The sequence below is a fragment of the Ursus americanus genome, chromosome 5 (assembly GCF_024610735.1).
Source record: "Ursus americanus isolate L20-20 chromosome 5, mUrsAme1.1.p, whole genome shotgun sequence".
NCBI classification, from domain to species: domain Eukaryota; kingdom Metazoa; phylum Chordata; class Mammalia; order Carnivora; family Ursidae; genus Ursus; species Ursus americanus.
The window spans coordinates 51,146,457-51,172,934 of NC_142131.1; the positions used below are offsets into that span (position 1 = coordinate 51,146,457).

General features: G+C 43.3%; 2 protein-coding genes across 6 annotated transcripts in view; both read right to left on the minus strand.

Moving 5' to 3' along the window:
* The window catches only part of ARHGAP26 (Rho GTPase activating protein 26), a 414,027-nt gene extending 394,764 nt beyond the window's left edge, over positions 1-19,263 (minus strand). For 2 of the 5 annotated variants that reach the window (XM_087862168.1, XM_045794392.2), the window contains exon 1: positions 18,735-19,261. In XM_087862168.1, coding sequence (XP_087718294.1) covers positions 18,735-18,888 — 154 coding nt within the window. In that variant the 5' untranslated portion in view covers positions 18,889-19,261. Of the gene's footprint in view, positions 1-5,751; positions 5,869-6,552; positions 16,317-18,734 lie in introns of those variants that run through there. The other 3 variants (XM_087862167.1, XM_045794390.2, XM_087862169.1) reach the window with 3 other exon arrangements.
* Positions 19,264-20,115: 852 nt separating this feature from the next.
* The window catches only part of LOC123790207 (uncharacterized), a 385,091-nt gene continuing 378,728 nt past the window's right edge, over positions 20,116-26,478 (minus strand). The window contains exon 14 of the mRNA XM_087862175.1: positions 20,116-26,473. The gene's annotated coding sequence lies outside the window, so the exon portion shown is untranslated. The remainder of the gene's footprint in view (positions 26,474-26,478) is intronic.

Here is a 26,478-nt window from a genome sequence, read left to right on the forward strand (position 1 = left end):
ATTATTCTGGAAATTCTAGATGGAATACCTGCAAAGACTCAGATATCACACCCAGTTTTCTGACCTATCCCAAATAGGTTTCTAGGTCCCTAATTGGCATTATAAATACATAATTGTATCTGCAGCTGTTCAACTAACCCAAATAACATGTTCTCATTCAGTGTCCCCAAACTTATCTTCTTGAAATATAAATCACTGACCTACTTTGTTAAAGACAATTTTAATAGCACCCTGTACCCCAATGATAAAAAAGGGAACTTGAGGCTTGTATCAGGTCCCATTAGAGTAGCAGAAAATAAGCACCGAAACGCTCCCTGTCAACGCGGTTGTCAGCTAGTGAGCAGGACGTTCTGTACCCACCCTGGCTCTGAGCTTGTCCTTTTACCTCTGAAACCTAACACAGGATGTGCAACAGGAAAGGAGACCCCAGACAGTGTCCTTTTACAAAATGGGACCACTCCCAGCACACACTTCTTCCTGGTGCTACAGATTCACAATCACCTTAAATCTGGTGATCTCTTTAGCTACAGTCCCAAAACTCCACAATCATTTGCAGGTCATTCCCACTTACAAAGGCCTTTGTTTTTCCCATAATCAAGAGACGGGAGATCAGTCACCTCTTTGGCCCTTTGGCAAGGCCACCTGGGGGTGGGAGAAGGGTAGGCAGTCAAAGAATGACAGGGAGAAAGCAAAGGGAAATGAAAAGGGAAAAAGTAAATGAGAGAAAGAGAAAACAGAGATGGTGAAGAACAAGTTTCCTACAACTGGGCTGAAATTTCTTAGAACAATACGAGGTCTTTGGTAACTAAGAAGGACTTTCATGTTAAAAGCTTCAACACCCCAAACTATCATCATTTCAGCACATAAGAAACTTACTTACCAATAGCTCCAAAAATTGATAAAGCTGATAAAGGGATAAACCCTCTAAATGCAACTCTCCAAATCCACATATTACTGGGATTTTTCCCTCTATTGGTACAAAAGTTCCTCTCTTCTGCTCAAAACAATGCACCTACCTACTACTGGTTGTTGGGTTCTTCCTTCCCACTTTCAGCAAGAAACTGCTCTCTCCAAAGCAAGATCAGAACCAAGAGAGAGACGTGATAAAAGAAGTCCTAAACCAGAGACCTGCATGCACTCATTAACCCTGCTGCACTAGCAAATCTGTCCGAAGGAGAATAGAGAGAAACTGAGTGCCAGATCCAAACATCCTGGCATTGAAATCGCAGCATTCCTGGGATGGACAAATTGTCTGGATACACCAAAGGAAAAGGATATGTGGCTTAACAAGTTCAAGAAACAAAGCTGACAGGACAGCACCACACATTAAAATCCTAAGGAAGTTGTTGCCTAGGGTTAGGGGGATGGGAAGAATGGGGGATAATGGCCAAGGAGTGCACGGTTTCTTTGGGGGGATGATGAAATGTTCTAAAATTAATTGTGGAGATGGATGAAAACTTCTGTGAATATACTAAAGCCATGAACTGTACGCTGTAAATAAGTGAATTATGTGGCATGTGAATTACATCTCAACAAAGCTGTTTTAAAAAACCATAAGAAAGGACCTCCAAGGTCTCCACCCACCATTGCCTAACCCCATGCTGGCTCATTTGGGGAGCTCAGTAATACGACTGCTTGAGGTGTCACATTAAGAGACATGACTCATCCTCCTGCTTAACAGTTCACAAGTTTCTCATTTCAGATAACCATCAAAAAACATTTCATTCTTCTTTCTTAAAGAGACTCCGTTCTCCGGATTCAAGGGGATGGAGAAGATTAAATCCCAACATTCTGAATCCAGACTTATGAAAACAAGCCAATTTTAAGCTATCTTCAGCTGGTGATCATCTTCACGCTTGAACTCTGCGCTGCTCCAAGCACAAAACCCCAAGCCCTGTTGTTGTCTTTTCATTGCAGTATAGTGTGAAGTTATGCTGGCCAGAAGAGCTGGGGGAGATGAAAAGGAAGCCAAAGTCATATCCCAAAAGACACTAAGGCCAAAAGCTCTCGGTTCCACTCCAATTTTCTATGCAATGGAGCAGAGCTTCCCTGCTGAGGAACTGATTACAAGCATGCTGGCTATGTGAAGAGGAAACAGGATTTCTTTCCAGAGAGAACCATCTTGTTGCTCTAAATGTAGCTGGCAACATGGTAGCTCGCTGACCTTGCACGCTGAGCTCAAGGCAACTTCGGTCAGAGGGCCCAGAGACCTCAGCAGGCAAGGCTGTCTGTAGCCTCCAAGGCCTAGCCAGTAGGCCAGAGGCAGCAGGGACACAGCAAGGCTGCAGATGTGGAGGCATCCATCCCCAGTGCCTGCATGGCCTCAATACTGCCCACAGCAGGAATTGTGAGGCTGGTGATCTGCTGGATAAGCAGCCCAGGGAGGATGTTATCTCAAACATCTCAGTGCACTAGTCAGATACAAATGCAAGAAAGCCCTGCCTGTGGAGAAGCAGCCCATAGGATTTCTTAAGAAGCAAACAGCGGGGAAAGCAGCACTGAGCTCTTCCCAGAGACACCCAGGGGTCTCACCAGCAGCTGCCACCCAGCCCCCTCAGACTGCTGAGAACCAGCTAAGATCGGAACACAGATAAGGAGGAAGCTGTTGCCAGAAATGAGTTGCCCCAGGGCACCTTCTAGACAGGAGGAGGAGAGATCAACTCTAGGTTTGCACCTCAACCATCCCTCCCCCGCCCCCCCCCCCCCCCCCCGCCCCAGAGCCCTCAAGCCAGTCTCCCTCCTAATCTTCCCCAGACACTGAGTCCCCTGGAGCTGTGCAACAGCTCAGCCAGCTCATTATGCTTCTTGAATGTTTTTGAAGAAAAAAATGTGTAACATAATTACAGGCTCTGACCCCAAATGACTTTAACCCTGACAAGAGCACCCAAAACTCACTGTGGGAAAAACGTTTGCCCTGATTGCTCCTGAACATAACGTTTCCTTTCAGAAGCTTCCCCACCCCCCCGTGCTACAGAAGGGTCCAGACTCACAGGCCAAGCTCATGGAACAACTAGATCCCAGGCACGGAGCCACATGCTGAGATGTTCTGAAGTCACTAGAACTTGTACCCTTTCAAATTATTCCTCGACCTATCATAATGGCTCCTTCTAGAAACCGGAGAGGTCCCAGCATGAGGGTAGCTGGCACAGCTTTGTGCATTAAAGGGAGGCAGAAGATTTGAGACAAATTTATGCCAAATCTCTTCCAGCCAATTCCAAGGACCCCCTCCACCCAAATCACCTGGGGGCCTTGCAAAGAATGCAGATTTCAAGACCTCACCCTAGAGCACACATAAAACAATCTCCTTGGGGGAGACCAGGAATCCTCAGTTAAGGGAATTCTTACACACATTCATGTTTAAGAACCACTATCTTAGAACACAGACAATCTATAGAAGTGTCCATAATGGCACGTTCCAATTATAGGGCACTTACCATGTGCCAGCTTACTCTGCTAAACCCAATACCTACAATTCTCATTTATTCCTCACAATATTATAAGGTGAATATTTATCACTCTTGCACGTAGGCTTTCTGCAGTTTCACTCCCAATGTCAAATCCAAAGGACTTTGGGCAAGCCCTCACCCAAAGTAGCCAAAATGAAACATGTTGTCCTAAGAGTAAAAGTCTCTCCCCACCCTCTTCTACCCACCTGCTCTGCTAAATGTTGCTATTCTCCTAGATTTTGGCCTCCACTCTTTTCTTCCACTGCAAGCCAGTGGTTCTCCACCTTTGCTGCACATTAGAATCACCAGGAAAGCTTTGACAATTCCCCAGGCTCAGGGCACTTGGGTGGCTCAGTCAGTTAAGCACCTGACTCTTGGTTTCAGCTCAGGTCTCCATCTCAGGGTCAGAACACTGAACCCAGAATCAGGCTCAGCGCTCAGCGGGGAGTCTGCTGGAAGATTCTCTCCCTCTCTTCCTCCCCTCACTTGTGCACTCTCTCCTTCTCTCTCTCTCAAATAAATAAATCTTAAAAAAAAAAAAAAATTCCCCACACTTACATTGCAACCCAGACAAATTATATCAGAATCTCCCAGGATGAGTCCCAACTCCTCAGATGATTCAATGGGCAGCTAAGGCTGAGAATCATTGCCTGGGTTTCTAGTAGCACCTGGTGAGATGCAAACCTACACCAGTAACCTGCCATCTCTTTCCAGAACATCGGACCTGTGCTTCCCACTGCCTTGTAGATGCCTCCACCTGTATATTCCATGGGAACAACTCAGCAAGGACAAACTTTACTTAGCCCCGTATCCCCTATCACACACCACATTTCTCCTGTAGTACAGAGTTCAACCATACTCCCAAGACCTAAGATAGAAACTGGAGACACCCTGGCCTCCTCCCTCCTCGGTCTGCTGTTGACTACATGTTCTCTTCGCCCACACCAGCATGTCTTCTCAGAAAAATGCCATGGAATCTTGCATTCTCCCCTATAATCTATCAGTGTTTGTGTGACTATTCAAATAATGATTCCACTGAGTAAACCAGACTTTCAGTAAAGTGTACTCCCTGTCACTTGCTTTGTATCCTCTCTGGCACACTGCCACCTCCCCTGACACCTGTACCTAGTCTGAGAAACACATCCTCCCCTCCCTTTCCTTCCAGGCATCATGACCAGATGGTATCCATTTTCTCACACATTTCTGCCTTGGGACAGTGTTAAGCAGAATAAAGCTCAAATCACTGGTACAATATGGTAGTATTTTAGATGATACAATGACAAATAATTTTCAATTTAATGATTATGATTTAATGGCTATGTGAACATATTTTAGAAAAAAATACTGCTGATTACATCAAACCTGTAATTTCGGAATGCTGTAAAGTTCCCTTCTGAAATGAATGTACTTTTTAATAAGGAGACTTTTTCAAAGTAAATAAACAGTAGTAAAGGTGGGGCAAAACTAACAGAGGCGGTTTTAAATGGCTTATCATTAGGAACACAGCCTCCTTGGACTTGATAAGCCTTCACCTGCCTTTCCCTTCTGTTCCTTCCTCCACGACCCTTTTAAACTTCTAATTGTACTGTGAACCATCTGTGCTTCCCCTGCCTCAAGATGCTGAGCGCCTGGAAGACAGTGACTGGGCCCACCCTGTCCCAGAAACCCTACCACTAGAAACCTTCCATCCCAACATGAGCTGTCACAGGCAGTGAAGTAGAGACCACACAGGACAGGTGGCACTATCCTACCCTCCACTGAGGAAAGTGCTAAGCGTGGTGGGAGAGGCAACCAAGAGAGACCTCGTATAAAACACCCTGCTCCCTCACCACTCCCCAGAAATTCCATTGCCCAGAAAAGCTTTGGGGACAGACAAGGCGTGCCTTCTGGCCCAAAGTCTTTGTGATCACCAGTCACTAAAGGCAGGGGACTGCCCTCCTTTAACACCTGCCAAACTTCCTGAATAACGCACATGCTGTGCAAAGATAAAAATTCAATGGCAACCTCACTAGTAATGCAAACTTCTCTGAGGCCCTACATTCAAGAGATTCCTAATACAGCTATGTCTCATTTTAGGGAAAGATTTTGTTGTGGCTTTTACACCCAGAATCAACACTATGTACAGATTGGGCAGTAAGAAATGGAGAAAACTCTAAGCATTGTTTAATTGCAGAGGCTACTTAGTAAGTAATAAACTCGTGAGTTTCCTTCCTACACTAAAATCATGATTTATAAAATTCACTTCACTCAGAACTTTCCAGAAACACTCCTGTGGGATATTTATCAAAATAAAAACTGTACATACCCTTTAGCCCAGCAGCTCCATTTCTAGGATTCGTCCTACAGACCTGCTCACTGAAGTGCCCATGACAGGTACCAAAATGTTCCGGTAATAGTAAACAGCTGGAAATCATCTAAATACCTATTATTAGGAGATTGGTTAAATGAACTATGTCATATCCATTCAATGGAGTACAATGTAATGCTAAAAATGAGTAGCTCTATATGTACCAATGTACAATAACATCTAAAATACATTAAAACTGTGCAATATGCAAATCTATGCAAAATAGTACATATGGCAGGCTACCAAAAAATATATAAATATGTATTTGCTGGCATATGCATAAACTTTGTCTGAAAAATTCACAAGAAATGGTAAAATGTTGCCTCCAGTACAAGAACTTGGGATCAGGAGGCAGGAGGAATTGTAGGGACACTCGTATTCCTTTTTGCCCCCTCTTGAACTATGCACCATATAAAGTTATTACCTACTTAGTTAAACCTTTCTAAAAGAAATATAGGTAAGAATTAAAGTAAAAACACCTTTCTAATTTTAGTTTATTTGCTCAACTTATAATCATTTTCTACACCTGACCCAAAGTGCAATAACGACATACTCAGTCAAGACTCTGTTAAGGTTTTAGTTCTATGTGCTTGACAATCTTCATGGCACAGAAACTACCTCAAGCTAACTCAGCCTGCCTGGAAATCTATCTAAACTCTCACAGGAGGAGACAGTTCATAGATTCAGAGTGTTCAAATTAGCCTAGAGTAAACGTAAGAGCACAGCTGATAGCAAGATCATATGAGCTTTGAAATTTACCTGTAATGTCTTTACAAACCATGTAAAATGGGGTTTACTTTGGCTTTTCTTTTGTGGCAGCAGCAGGAGTCAAAGTGCAGCTACTGGCTTGGCCCAGAGAAGCCAGCTAGTTAACAATGATTGGTCCAGATTTCCCAAGCCCCTAAAACCTTTGTCCATCTGGCAAAGAAAACGCACACACACAGACACCACTCTAACCTCAGGAATCTCCTTTTTCTAAATATAGTAGGCAACTGCCCAGCCTCCAAGCTCACCCTCTGAAGCATTCTGTGCCTTCCAACCAAGGTGAAATGAGCCAGATGTAAACACGCCGTGACAGCTTCTGGCCCACACTGCCAAGCTGCTTTCCTCAATATTTCCTCTATTTCTCCACGCTGGGTGTCTACAGAAATGTGTAAATCCCAGTGACTCAAATTTGTAAACATTCTTCTGGCCACTAATGCTGTTTTTCTCACCCTAGCAAATGTGATTTCCTCCTTGGTCCCTGATATTTGAGCTCGGACTAGCCTATTAAATACAGACAAAGCCCCATCCCCTCTCCCATTTTATCCCTAAGAACCTAGAGCTCAGAAAACATACTGGACAGGTCCAAAGCTAATTAGGACACAGCCAATTAATTGTAATCTCTCTCTCTCTTCCAATTCCACCCCCCACACACACACACATACACACACGATTTTTTTTTTTCACCATGCCCTGGTTCTTTTAGAATCTATGTCAGTGCCTAACAGAAAGGCCTATTTTGTTTTTGGTTGTTTTTTTTTTTAAGATTTTATTCATTTATTTGACAGAGAGAGAGCACAAGCAGGGGGAGCAGCAGACAGAGGGAGAGGGAGAAGCAGGCTCCCCGATGAGCAGAGAGCCCGACACGGGACTCGATCCCAGCACCTGGGGATCATGACCCAAGCCAAGGGCAGACACTTAACCAACAGAGCCACCCAGGCATCCCATGGACCTTTTCTGTTAAGGATGCTTCCAATTTAAGGAAAAGGTGAAGTTTCAGAAAGATAATCTAACACACTCGAAAGAGCACAAGACAAATATAAACTGACCTCGTGGACGGACGCAAAGGACCTGAACAACAGATATCAAAGAGACTGTAAAACTTGAAGGTTGGCAACAATTCCATATGGAGGAAAACTTCCAGGAATATTCAAGAATCCTAGGAATCTTTTCTCCCACGGAAATACTGGAAGCTACACACAAAGGTAGGTGTGCAAATGATCCCCGCAGCACTTTCTCTATTAGTGAAAAACTGAGACAATCCAAATATCTTTCAAGAGGAGAGTAGGTAAATAAGCTATGGTATATCCACACAGCAGAACTCTCTGCAGTCATTAAAAAGAACGTACTATGGGGCATTTTGCTGGCTCAGTTGGTAGAGCATCTGACTCCTGATCTCAGGGTCGTGAGTTCAAGCCCCAAGTTGGGTGTGGAGCCTACAAGAAAGAAAGAAAGAAAGAAAGAAAGAAAGAAAGAAAGAAAGAAAGAAAGAAAGAAAGAAAGAAAGAGGGAAGGAGGGAGGGAGGAAGGGGGAAAGAGAGAGGAAGGAAGGAAGGAAGGAAGGAAGGAAGGAAGGAAGGAAGGAAGGAAGGACAAAAGAAAAAAAAGAATGTACTATGTACAGGTACTGACGCAGAAGAGCTCTAAGTCATAGTATTAACCAGAAAAGCAAAACAGAGAATAATTCATATAATATAATCCCATTTATGAAGAAAAAAACAAATATGCACAAAAAAAAGACAAGGGGAAAAAAAAGTTGGCAGTTGGTTAAGTCAGGAAAGTGGGTTCTTTGTATACGTCCATACTCTGATGCTCTTAAAAAAATGTATTCATGAATAAACTGTGTACTTTTTCTCATCTTTACACTATAAGCTTAGGTCATTCATTCATTTATATTGTTAATTTCCCCCCGCCAAACATCATCATCCCCAAATCGTCTTCATTTCAGAAAACAGCACCATCATTCACATAACTGCTCTAGCCAAAACATTTGAATCATTCTTGACTTTACTCTTTTCTCTCATAGCCTAAATCCTATTAAACGGGAAATCCTGTGGACTCTACTTTAAAACACCACCATCTCCAGTGCTGCCACCTAGCCCAAGCTGCCACTACCTCTTACCTCCCCTGTTACTACAGCTCCTAACTGGTCTCCTTGCCTCCATTCTTGCCCCACTGTATCTATTCTCCACAGCAGCCCAAGGATCTCTCAAAAACACAAGCAGGATCACATCACAACCTCCCATGGCTTTCCACCACACTTAGAATGAAACACCAAGTCCTTTCTGGGACTCAGACCATGGCCTGGCTCCTGGACTCACTCCCCGTTCATTTGCCATCACTGTTCTCCAACCATACTGGCTTCCCTGCTGGTCTTCGACACCCCATGCACTCTCCCACCTTATGACTTCTGCACCTGTTACTGCCACCCTAAAAACTGTTACTCTAGGGCTTGGAAGACATGCTACGAGCAGAGCAGGGCTCCATATTTGTTAAATGAAAGTCTTCCTTTCACAGCAAAAAATGTATCATTTGAAACACACTGGGTTATAATTTTAAAAATCAAAACTAAGGTCAGTCAGAAATTTAAATCTAGCAAAGCCACTTTGTTATTAGCTTCATACTGGAATCCTTCCCTTGGCTAGCTTTTTAAAATGCAATGGCCTTGACAGGATAACAAAATCACTTTCATGAGTTCCTTTCCCCAACAGCTCAGTTGTGATTACTGTTCCTCCCTGGCCCATTCTCATTTCATCAATTCATGGGGCTTGTGATCATTAGCTTAGTACGTGATCATTAACACCAGTATGACCAGAATTAGGAAGTCCAGCCTGGGGCCTCTGCCCAGAGGGATGCTGCCGGCCTTAGAAAAGCAAAAACCTGAAATTCAGCCTGCTAAGCCCTGACATCCTAAAAGTGAGCAGTCAAATGCATCTGAGGTTAAACAAATAGAAGCAAAAAATCCCCAAATGAGGACACATGGAGAAAATATACTGAATGCTGTTCGCTTATCATCAAAAGTTTTATGGGACAAAGTAAAGGGAAAAATCTAAGACATAAAACACTGCCCCCCCAAAAAAATCTAAATAGACATTTCAGCAAAGAAAATGTACCAGTGGTCAATAAGCACATAAAAATATGCTCACCATCATTAGTCAAAAGGGAAATGAAACTTTAAACCAGAATTAAGCACTTCACACCCACTAGGATGGCTGCGTTAAAAAGGCAGACAATAACAAGTACTGGTGATAATGTAAAGAAATTGGAACCCTCGTAAAACCTGATGGGAATTTAAAAGGATGTCCCTGCTGTGGAAAACAGTTTGGCAGGCTTTTAAAAAACTAAACCTAAGTTTACCATACAACCTAGCAATTCTACTCCTACATAAGAAATGAAATAAGAAATGAAAACCTATGTCCATACAAAGACATGTACGCAAATCTTCATTACAGCATCATTCATAAGAGCCAAAAATGAGAACCCAAATGTCCATCAAATGGTGAATGAATAAAGTACAATTTACAAAACGCAATACTCTTCAACAATAAAAAGGAACCACTGACACATGCTACCACATGGATTAATCTAAAAACACTCCACTAACTGAAAGAAGCCAGATGCACAAGACCACATATAGTATGATTCCATTCAACCTAGATTTTCATAGAAGAAATACCTACAGAGACAGGAAAAAGGAGATAAGTGGTTGTCTGAGGCTTGAGTTAAGAATAAAAAGGCCTTTTTGGGGTGACAGAAATGTTGTAAAACTGGAATGGGGTGACGGTTACATAATTCTGTAAACAACAAATGAATGGAATGTACACTTAAAACTGGTGAATCTTCTAATTCAATAAAACTTTTAAAACAAAAACAACTGCCCCAAAACAGACTGACCTACAACAAATGGCTATTTTAAAAGGAATAGTCATAGGGGTGCCTGGGTAGCACAGTCAGTTAAGCATCTGACTCTTGGTTTCAGCTCAGGTCATGATCTCAGCGTCATGAGATTGAGTGCCTATCAGGCTCTGCTCTCAACGTGGAGTCAGCTTGAGATTCCCTCTCCCTCTCCCTGCCCCTCCTGCTTGTGCTCGCTCACTCTCTCTCTAAAATAAATAAATATTTAAAGAAAGGAATAACCATAAACATCATGTTCATGAGAGGTACTCATGATAAACTGGTAGGTCAATCCCAACTTCTAGTGATTATTTTGTCATGGAAGAAAATGAAGAGCAGGAAAAAAAGCTTTTTATATTTTAAAGGAGAAAGAACCGTCTTTCTTAATGATAGCTGTTGGTAATCAAAGCCCAACAAATAAGATATTCAACCACAAAAAGGAACGAAATTCTGGCACATGCTACAACATGGAGGAACCTTGAAGACATTAGGCTAAGTGAAATAAACCAGACACGAAAGGACAAATACTGTATCACTCCACTAATATGAAGTACTCAGAGTAGTCAAATTCATAGAAAAAGAAAGTAAAACAGAGGTTACCAGGTACTGGAGGAAGGGGAGAATAAGGGTTATTGTTTAGTAGGTATAGGGTTTCAGTTTGGGATAATGAGAAAGTTCTGGAAAGTGACCGCACAGCTGGATACATAACACCATGAATGTACTGAACACCAAGAAGTGTACGCCTACAGAAGGTTGAAGTGGTAAATTGTGTGTTATGTGTACTTCACCACAAAAACAAAACAAAACCCTCAACAACCCAGGTAAAAAATGGGCAAAAGATCTGAACAGACACCTCACCAAAGATGATACACAGCTGGCAAATAATACATATGGAAAGATGCTCTACATCGTGTTATTCGGGAACCACAAATTTAAAAAACAGCAAGACAACACTACATGCCTGTTACAACGGCTAAATCCAAAACACTGACAACACCAAATTCTGGTGAAGTCTTAGAGCAACAGGAATGCTCATTCTTTGCCCCTGGGAAGGCAAAACGGTACAACATTTTGAAAGACAGTTTAGTGGGTTTTTTTTTTTAAGACTTTATTTATTTGAGAGCGAGCATGCATGCGCAAGACAAGAGAGTGCGAGAGAGAGCATGCACGCGAGTGTGTGCATGAACAGAAGGGAGGAGGAGAGGGAGAAGCAGACTCCCCGCCCAGCAGGGAGCAGGACGCAGGACTCAATTCCATGACCCTGAGATCATGACCCAAGCTGAAGACAGACCCTTAAACACCACCCAGGAGCCCCAGTTTAGCACTTTCTTACAAAACTGGACATACTCTTACCATATGATCCAGCAGTTGTCCTCCTTGGTATTTACTCAAATGAGCTGAAAACCTATGTTCACACACCTACAGACAAATGTTTCTATCAGCTTTATTCATAACAGCCCAAATTTGGAAGCAACCAAGATGCCCTTCAATAAATAAATGGATACATTCATATGGTACATCCAGACAAAGGAATATTTGTCAGTGATAAAAAGAAATGAGCAATCAAGCCACAAAAAGACATGCAGGAATCTTAAATGCATATTGCTAAATGAAAGAAGCCAATCTGAAAAGGCTAAACACCCTATGCTCCTAAGCACAATATATGACATTTTGGAAAAGGCAAAACTAGGGAAATAGTAAAAAGAGCAGTGTTTGCCAAGAATAGGGGCACAGGAATGAGTAAGTGAACAAGGGGATTTTTAGGGCAGTAGAACTATTCTGTATGCTGCTGCAATGGCCAATACACGTTATTAAACATTTATCAAAACCCAGAGAATATAAAGCACAAAGAGTGAACCCTAATATAAACTATGGACTTTAGTTAATATCACTATATCACTACTGTAACAAATGCACCACACTAGTGTAAGACATCAATAAGAGGGGAAAACAGAGGGGAACTGGGTGGCTCAGCTGGTTAAGCTCGGGTTGTGATTTCAGGGTCCTGGGATGGAGCCCTGCTTCGGGCTCCCTGCTCAGCAGGGAGCCTGCTTCTCCCTCTCCCCTGCCCCTGCTCATGCTCTCTCTCTCAAACAAATAAATAAAAACTTAAAAAAAAAATAGGGAAATAGAGAACAGGTGTGTAGGGCTATATGGGAACTCACTATACTTTCCACTCAATTGTTCTATAAACCTAAGACTGCCCTAAAAATATAGTCTATTAACTATAAGAGGGACCTTAAACCTTTGTCAGGAGATTGAGAACTATGATTAGATGCAGTTTATTCAACCATAGAGAACAGAATGGATTAAAGTGGAAGAACTTTTTTTTTTAAGTCAATGTTATATAAAAACTACAAAATCGTGTTTGGATATAATTTACTGTCATTTACATTTGTATGAGTAATATTCCAAATGTCAATATTAGAAATTACCACCATTTACAAATAATTAGGAAATGCCCTTTTTTTCCCTTTTATTGGCAAGGTGCTAAAGCAAACAAAGGAACTGGGAAAACCTTTTTGCTACCTAACTCCATACCCATTTGTCTTATTAGGATTTTGTAAGTAATATAATTACTCCTAAACAAGCAGGTTGGCAATGAACATTCTTTGGGAGGCCATTTGAATGAAGGGCTCATCTCACTAATGCAAAAAGCCTATGCCAAATCCTCAAGCACTACAAAAATGTAACATGATTTCAAGCATGCAACTCTTACAAAAAATAATAAATTCAAAAAAGAAAAAATAAAGCATGCAACTCTTGATAATGATCTTTTTTTTTTTTTTTACTTGTTTTAATGAGCAATGAGGATAAATCATTTATCTTACCAAATCAAACCAGGGAATAGGTTTCTGGTCTTCCTGTTTGATGCTTTATTACTCAGCTAAAAGAGAATCACTTCCAGTTATAAAATAAATAAATCATGGGATGCAACATACAGCATATTGACTATAGTTAACAATAATGTAGCATATGTTTGAAAGTTGTTGAGAGTGGATCTTAAAAGTTCTCATCATAAGAAAAAAAATTGTAACTGTATAGGGACAGATGTTAATTAGATGTATTGTGGTGATCATTCACAACATACACAAATACAGAATCACGTTGTACCCCTGAAACTAATACAAAGTTATATGTCAATGATACCTCAATTTAAAATTTTTTAATTAAAAATTAATGCTATAAAAGTACATTTTAAAAATTACTTTAAAAAAACAAACACTGATAATCAATCACTCAGTGCTTCTCCAGGGGAACCCTATTGTTATATAAAGCCAAGAAATAGCCAGACACCCTCATCTGTCATTCTAGTCTAAATGGTTCCTTAATCCTATGATAGAAACACAAAACTCCAAAGCACAATACAAAGTACTAGCTATTCTTTGCCTACCCAGGTCTGAGAGTCTGAAAAACCGCTGGGGCAGTATTTCCACTTAATCTAGCACCTGCTGCTTGCTTCTCCTTTCGGGGTCTAGATTTATGAAGAATTTGCATCTTCAGTATCAGTATGGTCACTGAAGGCAAAGAAGAGGCATGTTCAAGAGAAGACCCCACAGTCTATTGCCAGGTTCAAAACCTGGTTACACAACTTCCTAGCTATGTGACCTTAGATAAGTTACCCAACTCTAAACTACAGAAAAATAAGAGTTTTCATCTCACAGGACAGTGGTAAGGACTAATGAGACAATGTGGACATTTGGCAAAGGAACAGACACTTGGTAAGTGCTCAATAAACAAAAGCACATCATCTCCAAAAAGTCTCATGAATACTACAGGCTCAACTACAGAAATATAAACACATTTACTTCATTTTGTATGTCACCCAGCAGGATAAGACCCCAAAGTAAGGCTTTATGGAGCATCACATACCCTGCCCAAGTTGAATGAGGGTTCACAGAGGGAAGGGGCTAGATTCTTAGTTTTATCTTGGTCTCCTCTGTATACATCACAGTACCATGAACCAGAACTAATCCACTCCCTACTCATGGATTTGAAACACAAAACCACACCTGGGCTTCTCCCAGCCCTGGGACTTGGTTCCATCTTTGGGATCTCACCCCAGTTAAACCCCCTGAAGAAGAGCAACTTATGGATTCATAGGTCTTCTACCTGAAATTCCAATGAAAAATTCTGTTCCTAAAGTTGGTCACCACCACCTGGGAGGAAAATATTAAAATTGCACCTGTGATGTTCGGAATAGGCAAATCTATAAAGACTGAAAATACATTCATGGTTGACAAGGGCTGGGGACAGGGGTAGGGGGGAGCTGGGAGAAAATGGGGAATGACTGCCAATGGGAATCAGATGCCTTTTGAGGTGATGGAAATGTACTGAGACTGATTGTGGGGATTACTGCACAATTCTATGAATGTACTAAAAACCTCTAAATTGCATTCTGTAAGTGGGTGAACTATATGGTAGGGTGAATTACACCTTAAAAGAGTTGATATTTTTAAATTTTGAAATTTTGCCCCAACCTTCCCACCTTAGACTATCAGAATAAGGGTATTCATTCTATCTTAGAAAGCAGAAGCCAAATTTACAGCAACAAGTCCATAAGTCAACTCTCAAGATGGAAAGAAAGAGTTCCTGAAATCCCATACCACTCCTCAAAACCAAAGGCCTAATTCACTTTCACTTCTATGAAACCACATTTGGTTTGCCACAGAGTCCATGAGACCAGCCATGAAGTCCAAAGCATTCTGCAAGCTTTTTCTGCAAGGCAGGAGAGTGAGAGGCAGCCAGCCCAGCCACTGAGGAGGTATGTTAATCTATTAAGAAGGTTGAAAATTTAAATAACCAAAATGTTATTAGGAACAGGAAGTATGTTGGGAGACTTGCTTTTTTTTCTTTTCTTTTCTTTTTAACTTGTGGAACTTTTTTGGCATAACCACATCATACAAACAGATTACCAGAATTTTTCCCACCAGTGGTTAATACATACACAACTGTATAAGTTATAAAGAAGGCATAAGCCTAACTCCCTGTACCCAAACCAAAAAATATATCTCTGCTCTTACTAACTTTTGCTCTGAGTCCTGACAACTTTGAATGCTGGAAGATGATTATAGCTACCAGCAAATGAGCAGTGCTATGCACCACGGTCCAAGCTAAGTGCTTTCTTTACAAGCACTAATTCATTTAGTCCTCACAACACTAGAAGATCAGGGTGGCTACTACCATTTAACACAGGAGGAGCTCAGGTTCTGTGTCTTGCCCAGAGTCAACCAGTAAGTGATGGGGTTAAGATTCGAACCCAGGAAATGTTAAAACTTAATTCTACAAGTCTGAACTTCATCTCAAGCTTCTACCATCTCTACAGAAAACAGAAAGTCTTGAACATACAAAATCCTCCCAACTGAAACACTGATTCATCAGGGCATGGAATGAATCCTGGGGCATATGGGCACCCACAGAAAAGACCTGGACAAATCAGGACAGAAGAAAACTGAAAGTCACCAAGGTAGGTCGCAAATATTTTATTGTTTATCTTCTATGCATCCAGCCCAGAGGCTTGGACTCCAAGGAAAAACTTGAAGGGGGTTATTTGTTTATTAAATTCTCAAGGGGATTCATGAGACAACTGACCTAAACAACAGTTTTGCCTCAGGGTTAAGGGCACAGGCTTTGGAATCAGACAACTTGGGTTCAAATACACTGAACTGCCTTGTCACCTTGAGCAGGTTACTGACCTCCCGGATCCTCAGTTTCTTCATGCATAGAAGTAGTAATAACAATAATCTAGCTGAACTTTGGCAATCCCAAGAGGCTAGTTTTATTGCCTCAGATTAACACATGAAGGAAACCTAAACCCAAAGGTCTGAATACTAATTATAAAATAAAACCATAAAATTTTATAGCTGGAAAAGACTGTAAATCATCTAAACCAGGGTTATTTATATAATTATGCATTTATTTTGAGAAATTCGTTTTAAAAACACTAACTTTACATTTTCAGTAGTGAGAAAGATGAACAGAAGAAAAATAGTACACAAATAAACTAAGATAGTAATACATACTGTAGCAAGCACCTAATGAAAATGGAACGCCTGAAATCTTGGAAAGAGTGATCAACACCACCCTTTCCACTGAAGAGGTCACACATGACCTATTCAAGTAATAGTAGCAAAGAGTATAGTTAATACATATAACTGGATGTACAGAGATTAGAACGTTTAGTTCCTTACTAGTCTTTCCCCCAAGTTACAGCGCTGCTCCATTCCACTGGACAACTTAAATAATTCTTAAACCCTATCACTGCATTATTTCCTCCTACCCAAGGAATTCTTACCCCTGCCAAAAAAACAGTAGCAGGCAAATAAATTTCCACTCACACAAATGCCCCCTGCTCATCTCGAGACAGACATATAAATGCAGTTTCCAAATTCTAGCAGGCTTGGTCCAGGGGTCCATTCTGGGTAAGCAGGGTGGGAAAGGATTAAGAGCTCTGTATTAGCAGGAACTCCGACTCTGGCTCAGACCATGCAGGGGTTCAAAACTAGGCCCCACTGCTGGAGCTGCGTGGCTCTGGACTAGTGACTCCACCAAGCCTGTGTTCTCATCTGTAAAATGAATAACATGAGATAATTCACTGGCAAGGAGTCAGTCTCCGTAGCCACAGGGGCAACAGAATATTCACTGCTACATGGTCAGGGCCCAGGGCAGTACCTAGCACACAGCAGGCACTCCATATGTTTGCTGAATACAGCAGAAGCCCAATTAAACCCAGCCCGAGATTCATTCAAAATTCGTGGGCCCAATCTATAAGACAGCTCTTAACTTACTCCAAACCAGGGGTGGAGTGTTCCTGAACCAAGGATGGTCACAGAGAAAGGATGAGTTATTCATAGGTTTCAGGTCATCAGAGACCCTATCTCTGAGGAACCTCATCACACCACAATTTTATGAGTATTTCACCCCCAAAAGACTGGCAACTGCTGTCCTAGAGTTCCATTATCTCCCTTTTCATTTTTAGAAGCAACAGGATCACAAAATGACATCTCAGGCACTTGACTTCTGGATGTCTCCTTTCAAGAGGCCTGGGAACAATTTTCACAGGTAGGACTCCACCCAGTCAATGCAACCTGTCTTAGCTGAGAGGTATCACCTACTAAGAAATCCATCACACAGACAGGAAAAGTAAGGACAAAGACAGTTCCACTATCTTCCTTCATGTCCTTCCTGATTTTCAAAACTAAAAAATGGCCCAAACTATTTTTAAATGGGCAGACTGAAAAGGCACCAAAAACGACCTCACAATCCAAGGAGCTCATCCCTAGAACACTCTTGTTTGGCCAGGAGAAACCCTCTGGCTCTGCAAAAGTCAAGGGAAAACTATATACACAATGCAAATCTCATTTCTCCACCCCCACCCCCACCAAAAGGAAATAAGTAAAAATGGTTTCACAAAAGGCTCCAGAATCTTGAGGGATGAGCTTAAACTTCTGCTTTCTGAGGGAGGCCGGAGGACATTCCCTCAAAACCTTTTGAGTTTTCAAGGATAATGGGAGAGGTAAAAAGGAGAGCGAGGGAGCGGAGACGGAGAGAGTCAGGATATGTTCGTTCTATTTTTAAACCGTCGCCCACAGTTTAGAGTAAAGGAACACTCTGATGCTGTACTCCCACCCCTGTCACCTTCTGCTAAACACAAGAATCAGAACCTGCACACGTACGCGGCCCTGGGTTACTGGCTGCCACTACTGCCCAGATCCGCGAGCTAACCGACCATTGCACCCAGCCCTTCCCTGGCAGCGCCCGTGCCTTTCGGAGAACCCGGCGGCCCCGGGCAGGCTGGCGCAGAGAGAGCGAGGCAATTAGGAGCCGCCTTTTCCTGAGGGGAGGCAGCGCCCCCTTGGCAGGGCACGTTCGGCTTCCCCGGCTGGGCAGCCAGGGGTGAGCCACTGTTCCCCCAAGGGAGCCGGAGTGGTGGACGCGATGGCGTTTCCCAACGGGGTGCGGCGCGCGAGGCACCGGCGGCTCACTCCCGGGACACCTGTGTGCCGCACACACACAGCCGCCGTGCTCCAGAGCACAGTTCGCGCTCGGTCACCTCCCAGCCAGCCCAGAACGCCAACGGCCGGGCGGCCGGTCCCCTTCCTCGTCGCCTGCGGCTGGGTCGCCCATCCTACGGACCCTCCTCGCCCCACTGTAGGCGTCTACAGCCGTCCCTCAGTGCCCCCGGGGCGGAACGGCAGCCGCCGGGCGCGGACGCCCAGGGCCAAGAGCCACCCGACGGCCCTGCTGCCTCAGGGCCCCATCCCCGCCGGGCTCGGGACACTCACTCTTGAGCGCGCTGATGAGTGACTTCCCGTCCTTGATGAGCTCCTTGATGAATTTGTTGGTCTTGTCCAGCTCCGCTTCGTGCGACTTGAGCGTCTCTCGGAAGTGCGGGCTGTCGAGGCAGCAGTCGCTGAATTCGAGCGCGGGGAGCCCCATAGTGCCCGCGTCGCCGAGGCGGGGGGCGCGCCTCCCCCAGCGCCCGGGAGGCCCGCAGTCCCAAGCACGCACGCGGCGGGACCCCGGCCGGGACCCCCGACGCCCGCCGGCTCCACAGGTGTGGCGCCGGCTCGCCCTCCGCGCGGTGTCCGCCGGCGCGCAGGACTCCTGACCCGAGGGGGTACCCGGCCGAGGGGCGGCTGCTCCGCCGGCGCGCCACGGAGCGGCTGACGGGCAGGAAGCGTAGCGACGGACCCGCAGCGGTGCCGGGAAGACAGCGAGCAGGCGAGCGAGAGCGGCCGCCGCCTCCCCGCCTCCTTCGCCTGTTCGCTCTCCAGCAGCCTCGAGCGCCCTCTCACAGCAGCCTCGGCCGCCCCGCCGGCGTCCGGGCCGCTCGAACCTGCTAGCGATGACCTAATCCCAGCCGGACCAATCAGCACGCCCGCCTCAGCCCGACCCCCCCCCCCTCCCGGGGACACCCAGCCCTTCCGTGGCCTTGACCCAATCAGCGGGGCGTAGAGGCGGGGCCTGGGGCAGGGGGCGGGTCCACGCCACCGCCTAGGTCCGCAACACAAGCTCCGCCCCCTCCCGCCCGCGCGATGTTGCAGACCCTGTGCAGAGGAGGTGATCGCTACGGTGCATGGGCTCTTCCCACTCCTGATCTTGCTGACCTGCTGCGGCCAGGATCCGAACCCGAGGTGGTGCTTCTGCAGGTCTGGGGAACGGTGGACCCTAAATATGCCTAGCATGGAAAAACTGGGAATTGGGGCTGCAGTTCCCCTCAGCCCACCCTGCACGGGGGCAATCGAGCTTTCACTCAAAATGCAGCTCCGGACCCCGGGAGAACCTCGAGCGCGCCGAACTACCATGCCAACCCTAAACACACGCTCCTTATTCCAGTCAAGCCGAAAATATTGGCATCTTTGAATTACCAGCTCTTTTTGCCTGCAGTCTTCTTGCCCCCCCCCCCCAGTCCGGCCCCCTCATGGCCACTCCTGCTCAAAATCCGCCCACGGCTGCCCCCAGCCGAAGGATCTAACATCCTTAACGAGAATTCAGTCGCCTGTTGTTTTCCTGCTGGGCATCTAGCACAATTTTACATAATTACGTCCTGCCCGTCGTCCTTTGATACACTGTGAGCTTCACCAGGGCACGGACCACTGCAGTTTTCTTGCGCGCTGCTGCATTCCCAACACCTAGACCAGTGGCTTGCATTCAGGAACAGATATGGAGAGCTTCCCATGTGCTACGTGTGATACTCGTGCTCCGGTGATTGACAAGTATTTGTGGAATAAATGAATAAATCTTTCCCTACCTCCAGTGCGCTGCCTTGTTGTCCCTCTGTGCCACCCCTGGCACCTCAGGCAGCTCACTCACTGCGCTTTTCAGGCGGGGTCCCACGGTGTCTAGTGCTGAACTGTGAACTCCTGGAGGAGAGGGACTGTCGCTGAATAAATTTTTGTATGTCCAGGAACTAGCAGCCCTCCTTCGGTTAAGATTTTTTTGTTTGTTCTGTTTTTTTAAATAGGCCTGCCATGTGCAGGCGCTAAACTAGATGGTAGGATAGTAAGATGAGTAACACAGAATGAACCCAGCTGCTGCTGGTCGGTCGGGGAAACAGGAGAAAAGCAATAACGCTCCATGGTGAGACAGGAGAAGGCCTCAGCGCTTGGGAACACGGGGCAGAGGTTGCCAGCTCAGGAGCCAGAGAAGGCATCTATGTTGAGAAATAAATTGATTGGTTTATTGAATGCATAAATGAATGAATGAGTGTGGTCTGTTTGGTGTTGTATCTACAAATTTAGACTTGAAAGCAGGCCCAAACAGCTATCAGGTAGATAATTAAAATCCTGAAAACAGTTGCTCCTCACTTGCCAAGGATGAGAAAGATCTGCTTACTGCTGTATTTTGAGCACTTAACAGGTAGGTGTTCTGGTTCTCTATGGATACACAGCAAATCACACCGAAACTTAAGAGTCTAAAACAACAACAATCTTTTTATTTTCTCTCATGATCTCTGTGGGTCAGGAATCTGGGGGAGAGCTTAGCTGGGTAGCTCCAGCTTAGAGGCTCTCCTCTGTTCGCAGTCAGATGGTGACAGGCCCTGGAGCAGGGGTGGTTAGCTGAGCAGGTCCCTCTCCTTGGGTGGGGCCCAGGGCTTCTCCATGGGCTCTGTGCATGCTCGACTTTGGGCTTCCTCACTGCATGGCAGTCTCGGGACTCTAGTGTGAATGTCCCATCTCACAAGGGGAAAGCTGCACCAGCTTTTATGGCCTAGCCTTAGAAGTCACAAATTTCTACCACCTTCATTAGAGCAAGTCACAATCCCTCACAGATTCAAAGAGAAGAGAATGACACTGTGCCTCTAGGTGGGGAAGTGACAGGAACGGGAGATATTGTTACAGCCATGATTGAAAAAAACAATCTGCCACAGTGGGCCTGGCACAGGATATTCAATAAATGTTAAATGAATGAAACAAAATGGGGCCACAATGATTTATCTTCTCCTATTGCAGAATATTGGGCAATTGTGTATAAAGTAAAATAAATGTATTAATAATAATAATATTAGCTATCATTTGTCAAGCACTTAGTTTGTGCCACACACTATGCTAAATTATTTACATGCATTTAATCCCTACCAGGTAATATTGCTACTATGATAATCCCCATCTTTCAGATGAGAAATTGAGGCCCAGAATTGTAACTTAAACCAGGTTACATAGCTAAGAAGTGTGTGTGACACATTCATATACACATATACCTTAATAGGCCCATTTACAGGCAAATGTGTGGATAACATTTCATTTCTTATTAATTTAATCCAGAATTTCCATAAACACTTCCCATGCTTCAGGCAATATTATCAGAAAAAAAGAATCAGAATGCAGCAGTATAGTACAAAACCGGCACATGGAAGGTGCAGTTATCTCTCTCTTCCTAGAAAATAAGCTCCATAAAGTTGAGATTTTGTGTTGTCTGCTGCTACAGCCCCAGCTCTTAGAACAGCAGTGGGTACTTCAGAGCTGCACAACGCTAATAGGAGAGACACAAGTTTAATAAAGAAGAAAGAGCAATTCATGTGACAACATAGGCTGTGGCTACGAATGCAAAAAAAACAAAAGTCACTTTCATAGGAAATATAGAAATCATTCAAGGCAAAATAATTTGGCCTAAAATCTTTGAAAGATTGAATTCCTTTCAATGTGTCAAACAGCAAGTCTAAATAGTTCTACTTTCAGTATCAGTATATTCCGAATCTGTAATCTCTGACTTCAGCTGTGCAATTTATTTTACACCTGCCATACGATGACCTTCCATTCATAGAAAATTGGAAAGCGTTCTCATATATGTTCTCTCTGAGCCCACATAAACAGAGGTGAGCAGAGGCCACTCATTCACGGCTCTTGAACACAAACTGGAGAACAGGGCTGGTCCATGATGAAGGTTCTTAGGTCCTCATGTAACTAAGGACCAGAAATAGATGTAGCCTCTGGGGACTTGGATGATGACGTCAGCACAAGATTTCTCTCTCCATCCCATGAGCTGACCTTCCCCTATGGTGCCTTCACTCTCAGTGGCTCTCTGCTCCTCCAAACTTATATCCAGCAATATTAGCAGTAACAGAGGGGTTTTTTTCCCCCCAAGAATTATAGCAGAAATTACAAGACTGAAGCCAGAGGTTAAATGTAAAGCACCAGGGAGGAGTCGTTTCTCCACAAAGGACAAACAAAAGAAAAGAGGGAATTCATGCTGAATAGGCAGAAGCAATAATAAGCATTACATCTGACCAGTGTCCCAACCCCCTCAAAATGAATGCTCCTTCTGCTATATTTCCATGGCTTTGTAATTCTAGTTAGCACGTATTCATTCTTTTTTATAGTTGATACCATATGTTGCTTTACACAGTGACTTCGCCTTTGTATTATTACCGGATAAGACATCAGTTTTCCGGTTTTAAAATAATGATTTGGGGATTATGTTGTAAATATTCTATGTCTCAATTGTGGTGATGGTTACACCAGCGTCGACATTTGTTAAAACGTATGGGTGCATTTTATTGTGTCTAAATTATACCTCAATAAAGCTGATTTTAAGAAATAATGATGATGGTATGATATTGATGATATTTATTGAGCTTTTTTTCTGTAGTAGGATCTGTGCTAAGTACTTTATTGCATTTCCAACCTTTACTAAAATCTGGGAAGTAGGTACTATTACATCCCTATTTTATAGATAAAGCAACTAAAGATTAGAGAAGTAAGGTGCTAAGGTCACATACTGGGCTAAGAATTCAAATCTATCTGTCTTAAATAACTAACTGCATATAAGCTATCTAGAAGAAAGATATTTTATATATCTAAAAAATTAATACTAGTAGTCAAACCTAAAATTGGAATAAGATCACACATGAATGAAAGAGGAGGTATCTCATTCTGAAATGTATGTGTTTTTCCAGGACCATGTGCTGCTATGCCAATATATCAATAATTATGCAAGCCTCTAATTTGTTTTGGCTTTAAATCCAAGGCCCTACCATTAGCATAGAAGCAACTGACTGAAAGAGACATGAAATCCTTATTTTCCTTGAAAGAAGAAAGAGTAATCTATCTTTACAAATTCATTGGTTTGTAGTTCTTCAGGGGAGGTGGCAGCACTTAATCAACATTCTTTGGCTCAAGAAATTAATGAAATTCATATTACTTGTAGTACACAGGTCTGTTTTATATGTCATCGACATTTTTAACGCCTGCTACTTTTTTACTCACTATCCTTTCCTTATTCGTTTACTATGTACCAGATACTCTCCTAAACACTTTACAAAAATTAATTCAATTAATCTCTAAACAACCCTTTTAGTATCTTACCTCCATTTTATAGTGAGGAAACTGAAAATGACTAACCTAAAGTCATAGTCATTAGCCTAGCTCCAGACTTAAGCTATGTTGCCAGCAGAACCCCAAGTGCCCAGCTAAGGAATTCAATTCCTCAGACTTCTACACAGCTGCTGGTGGCCATGCGCCATTTTTCTGGCCATCAAGATATAACTGGAAATCTACTGGGTAGGGCTTTGGAAAAGATTTTGGTTTTTTGATAAAGGGACAGCTGCCACACACTTTTTGCCCACCTTCCTTCCCTACTCTTTTTGTGTAGAATATGGATGTAACTCATTAAGGAGCAGCAGTCATCTTGCAACCATGAGGACAAATGCCACGTGCCAGGTGCCTTGGTGATATCCGTGAGCCACAACACCCGGCCCTAAAATGCCCACCTACCAACTACTCAGCACAGGAAGGGGGAAAAACACAACCTATTTAGGCCCCATTAATGGAGTTTTCTGTTACTCAAAGCCAGATACAATCCTAACTGATATGATGCACTAATCACAAAACCGATTGTATCACCTCCTCTTGAATTTTGGGCATCTGCATTAATACATGGTCCTTAAGGAGTTTCCAAAATGCAAAATCATTAGGCTTTTTTTTTAAGATTTTATTTATTTACTTGTCAGAGAGAGAGAGAGAGCACAGGCAGGGGGGAGTGGCAGGCAGAGAGAGAAGCAGGCTTCCCATTAAGCAAGGAGCCCGGTGCGGAACTTGATCCCAGGACCCCGGGGTTAATGACCTGAGCTGAAGGCAGGGGCTTAACTGACTGGGCCACCCAGGTGTCCTGGAAAACCATTGGTTTGAAGGATGATTTCCTAAACATTTAAAGATAATGTCTACATTAACAGGAATGTGTATTAAATGAAGAAAGATATTTAAGAAAAATGATACTCCATCAATAAAAATAAGCTCGTTCAAAGACTGAGATGAAATAAGAAAACTATCAAAGATAATTTCAATTACAGACCCAGGATTATTTGGGTCCGTGAAAATAACTGGTCTATTTCTCGTAATCGTTGCTGCTGAAATGACCAAGTAAAACAGCTTACTTCAGTAAAGTAACCTACACAAGAGCAGTCCTGTGCACCTTGCTCTCTTTCTTGCCTCCAGATCTTCATGTACATGTATATATGCTTGAAATGCACATTAGCATATTAGAGGTCCTGAGATGTCCTGCAGTAAATAATCGTGTGAGACTGTTCTGAATGTAGTATTTCTCATTTTTCTTTGAGCAAAGAATCCTGTTTTCCCCACTATAACCCATATAGTTTGTGCTCTATGAAACCCATTTGAGAAATGAACAATATCATAGACACCAAGAATGAGGAATGCACAGGAGCAAGGGGTCATTTCTACTCTTTTGGTTGCATTTCAATTTTTGCAAAATAGAAAGTTTGTCAATGAGAATTTAAAAACTTTCTAAAGCAGGGCGCCTGGGTGGCTCAGTCATTGAGGGTCTGCCTTCGGCTCAGGGCGTGATCCTGGTGTTCTGGGATCGAGCCCCGCATCAGGCTCCTCCGCTTGGAGCCTGCTTCTTCCTCTCCCACTCCCCCTGCTTGTGTTCCCTCTCTCTCTGGCTGTCTCTCTCTGTCAAATGAATAAATAAAATCTTTAAAAAAAACACTTTCTAAAAAAACTAGAAAATGTTCACTATCCAACCTCAAATCCTTATTAATGGGTAGGTTTTCTTCTCTGGGGAGACCTGCTCCTTTGGATGGCTTGGGTTTTGAAGTGATGTTGTGGTTTTTAGCGGGTGCTAGGTCTGTTCAAGTGGCATTGGTGGCGTAGTGGAGGGCAGTATATCCGTAGAGAAATTATTCTCACCATCACTTATGTCCTTCTAAGGAGAAGCCAGTATGAAACAGGAGTACTAAAATGGGTTATCTTGCATCTAAATAAAGGGCAAAGGGGATATAATATCTGCTGGATCTACAAGAGTAGATGTTGGCAGATTTCTTTTATTTACTTCCCCACTTCCCTTTCTAGTTCATTTCTGGAATTTCCCATCACTTCATTTGTATTACCCGGCACCATCTGCAGAAAAATTTGACTTACAAAATTAGTGGCTGTACTACTCTCAAGCTTAAGAGTTGCACCCCTAAAACACTAACATTTTCCAATTTAAAAACTAGGTATTTTCTAAAGGTTGTTTTGCCTGAAAAGTGACAATGTGAACCAGCCCTGTGCTTCCCAATCTGATCTTATGACCTCTGCCAGCCCAGGAAGAAGTTTTCTGTGATCCATCATAAAACGAGAAAAACAGTAAGAATGCAATGACTTTTCCATAACGTGCATTCCATTTGGGGCAGCGCTTTCTATTTTGAGATGATGTCCTTCCTACAAATTTGGTATTAATATACTCATTTTTTTGGATTAACATACTCTTTTTCTTAAAGTAAGATGAAGATAAATGAGGTAGTAGCTGTATTAAAAAAAGCCCTTTGGCAAAATTATAAATTTGGAAGTCCTGTGTCCCTCCAACTTTGTTCGTCGCTGTTTTTTTTTTCCCTTAAGTAATCTCTACTCCCAATGCTGGGCTCAAACTCACCACCCTGCGATCAGGAGTCGCACGTTCCACCGACGCAGCCGGCCAGGCACCCGTTTGTTCCGTTTTTGATTTGAGTTTAGAAATGGCTCCTTGAGCTCAGGGAACTTTTGTGTCTTGCTTGCTTTTCTGTTCCCTGTGACCTGCAGAAAGCCTAGC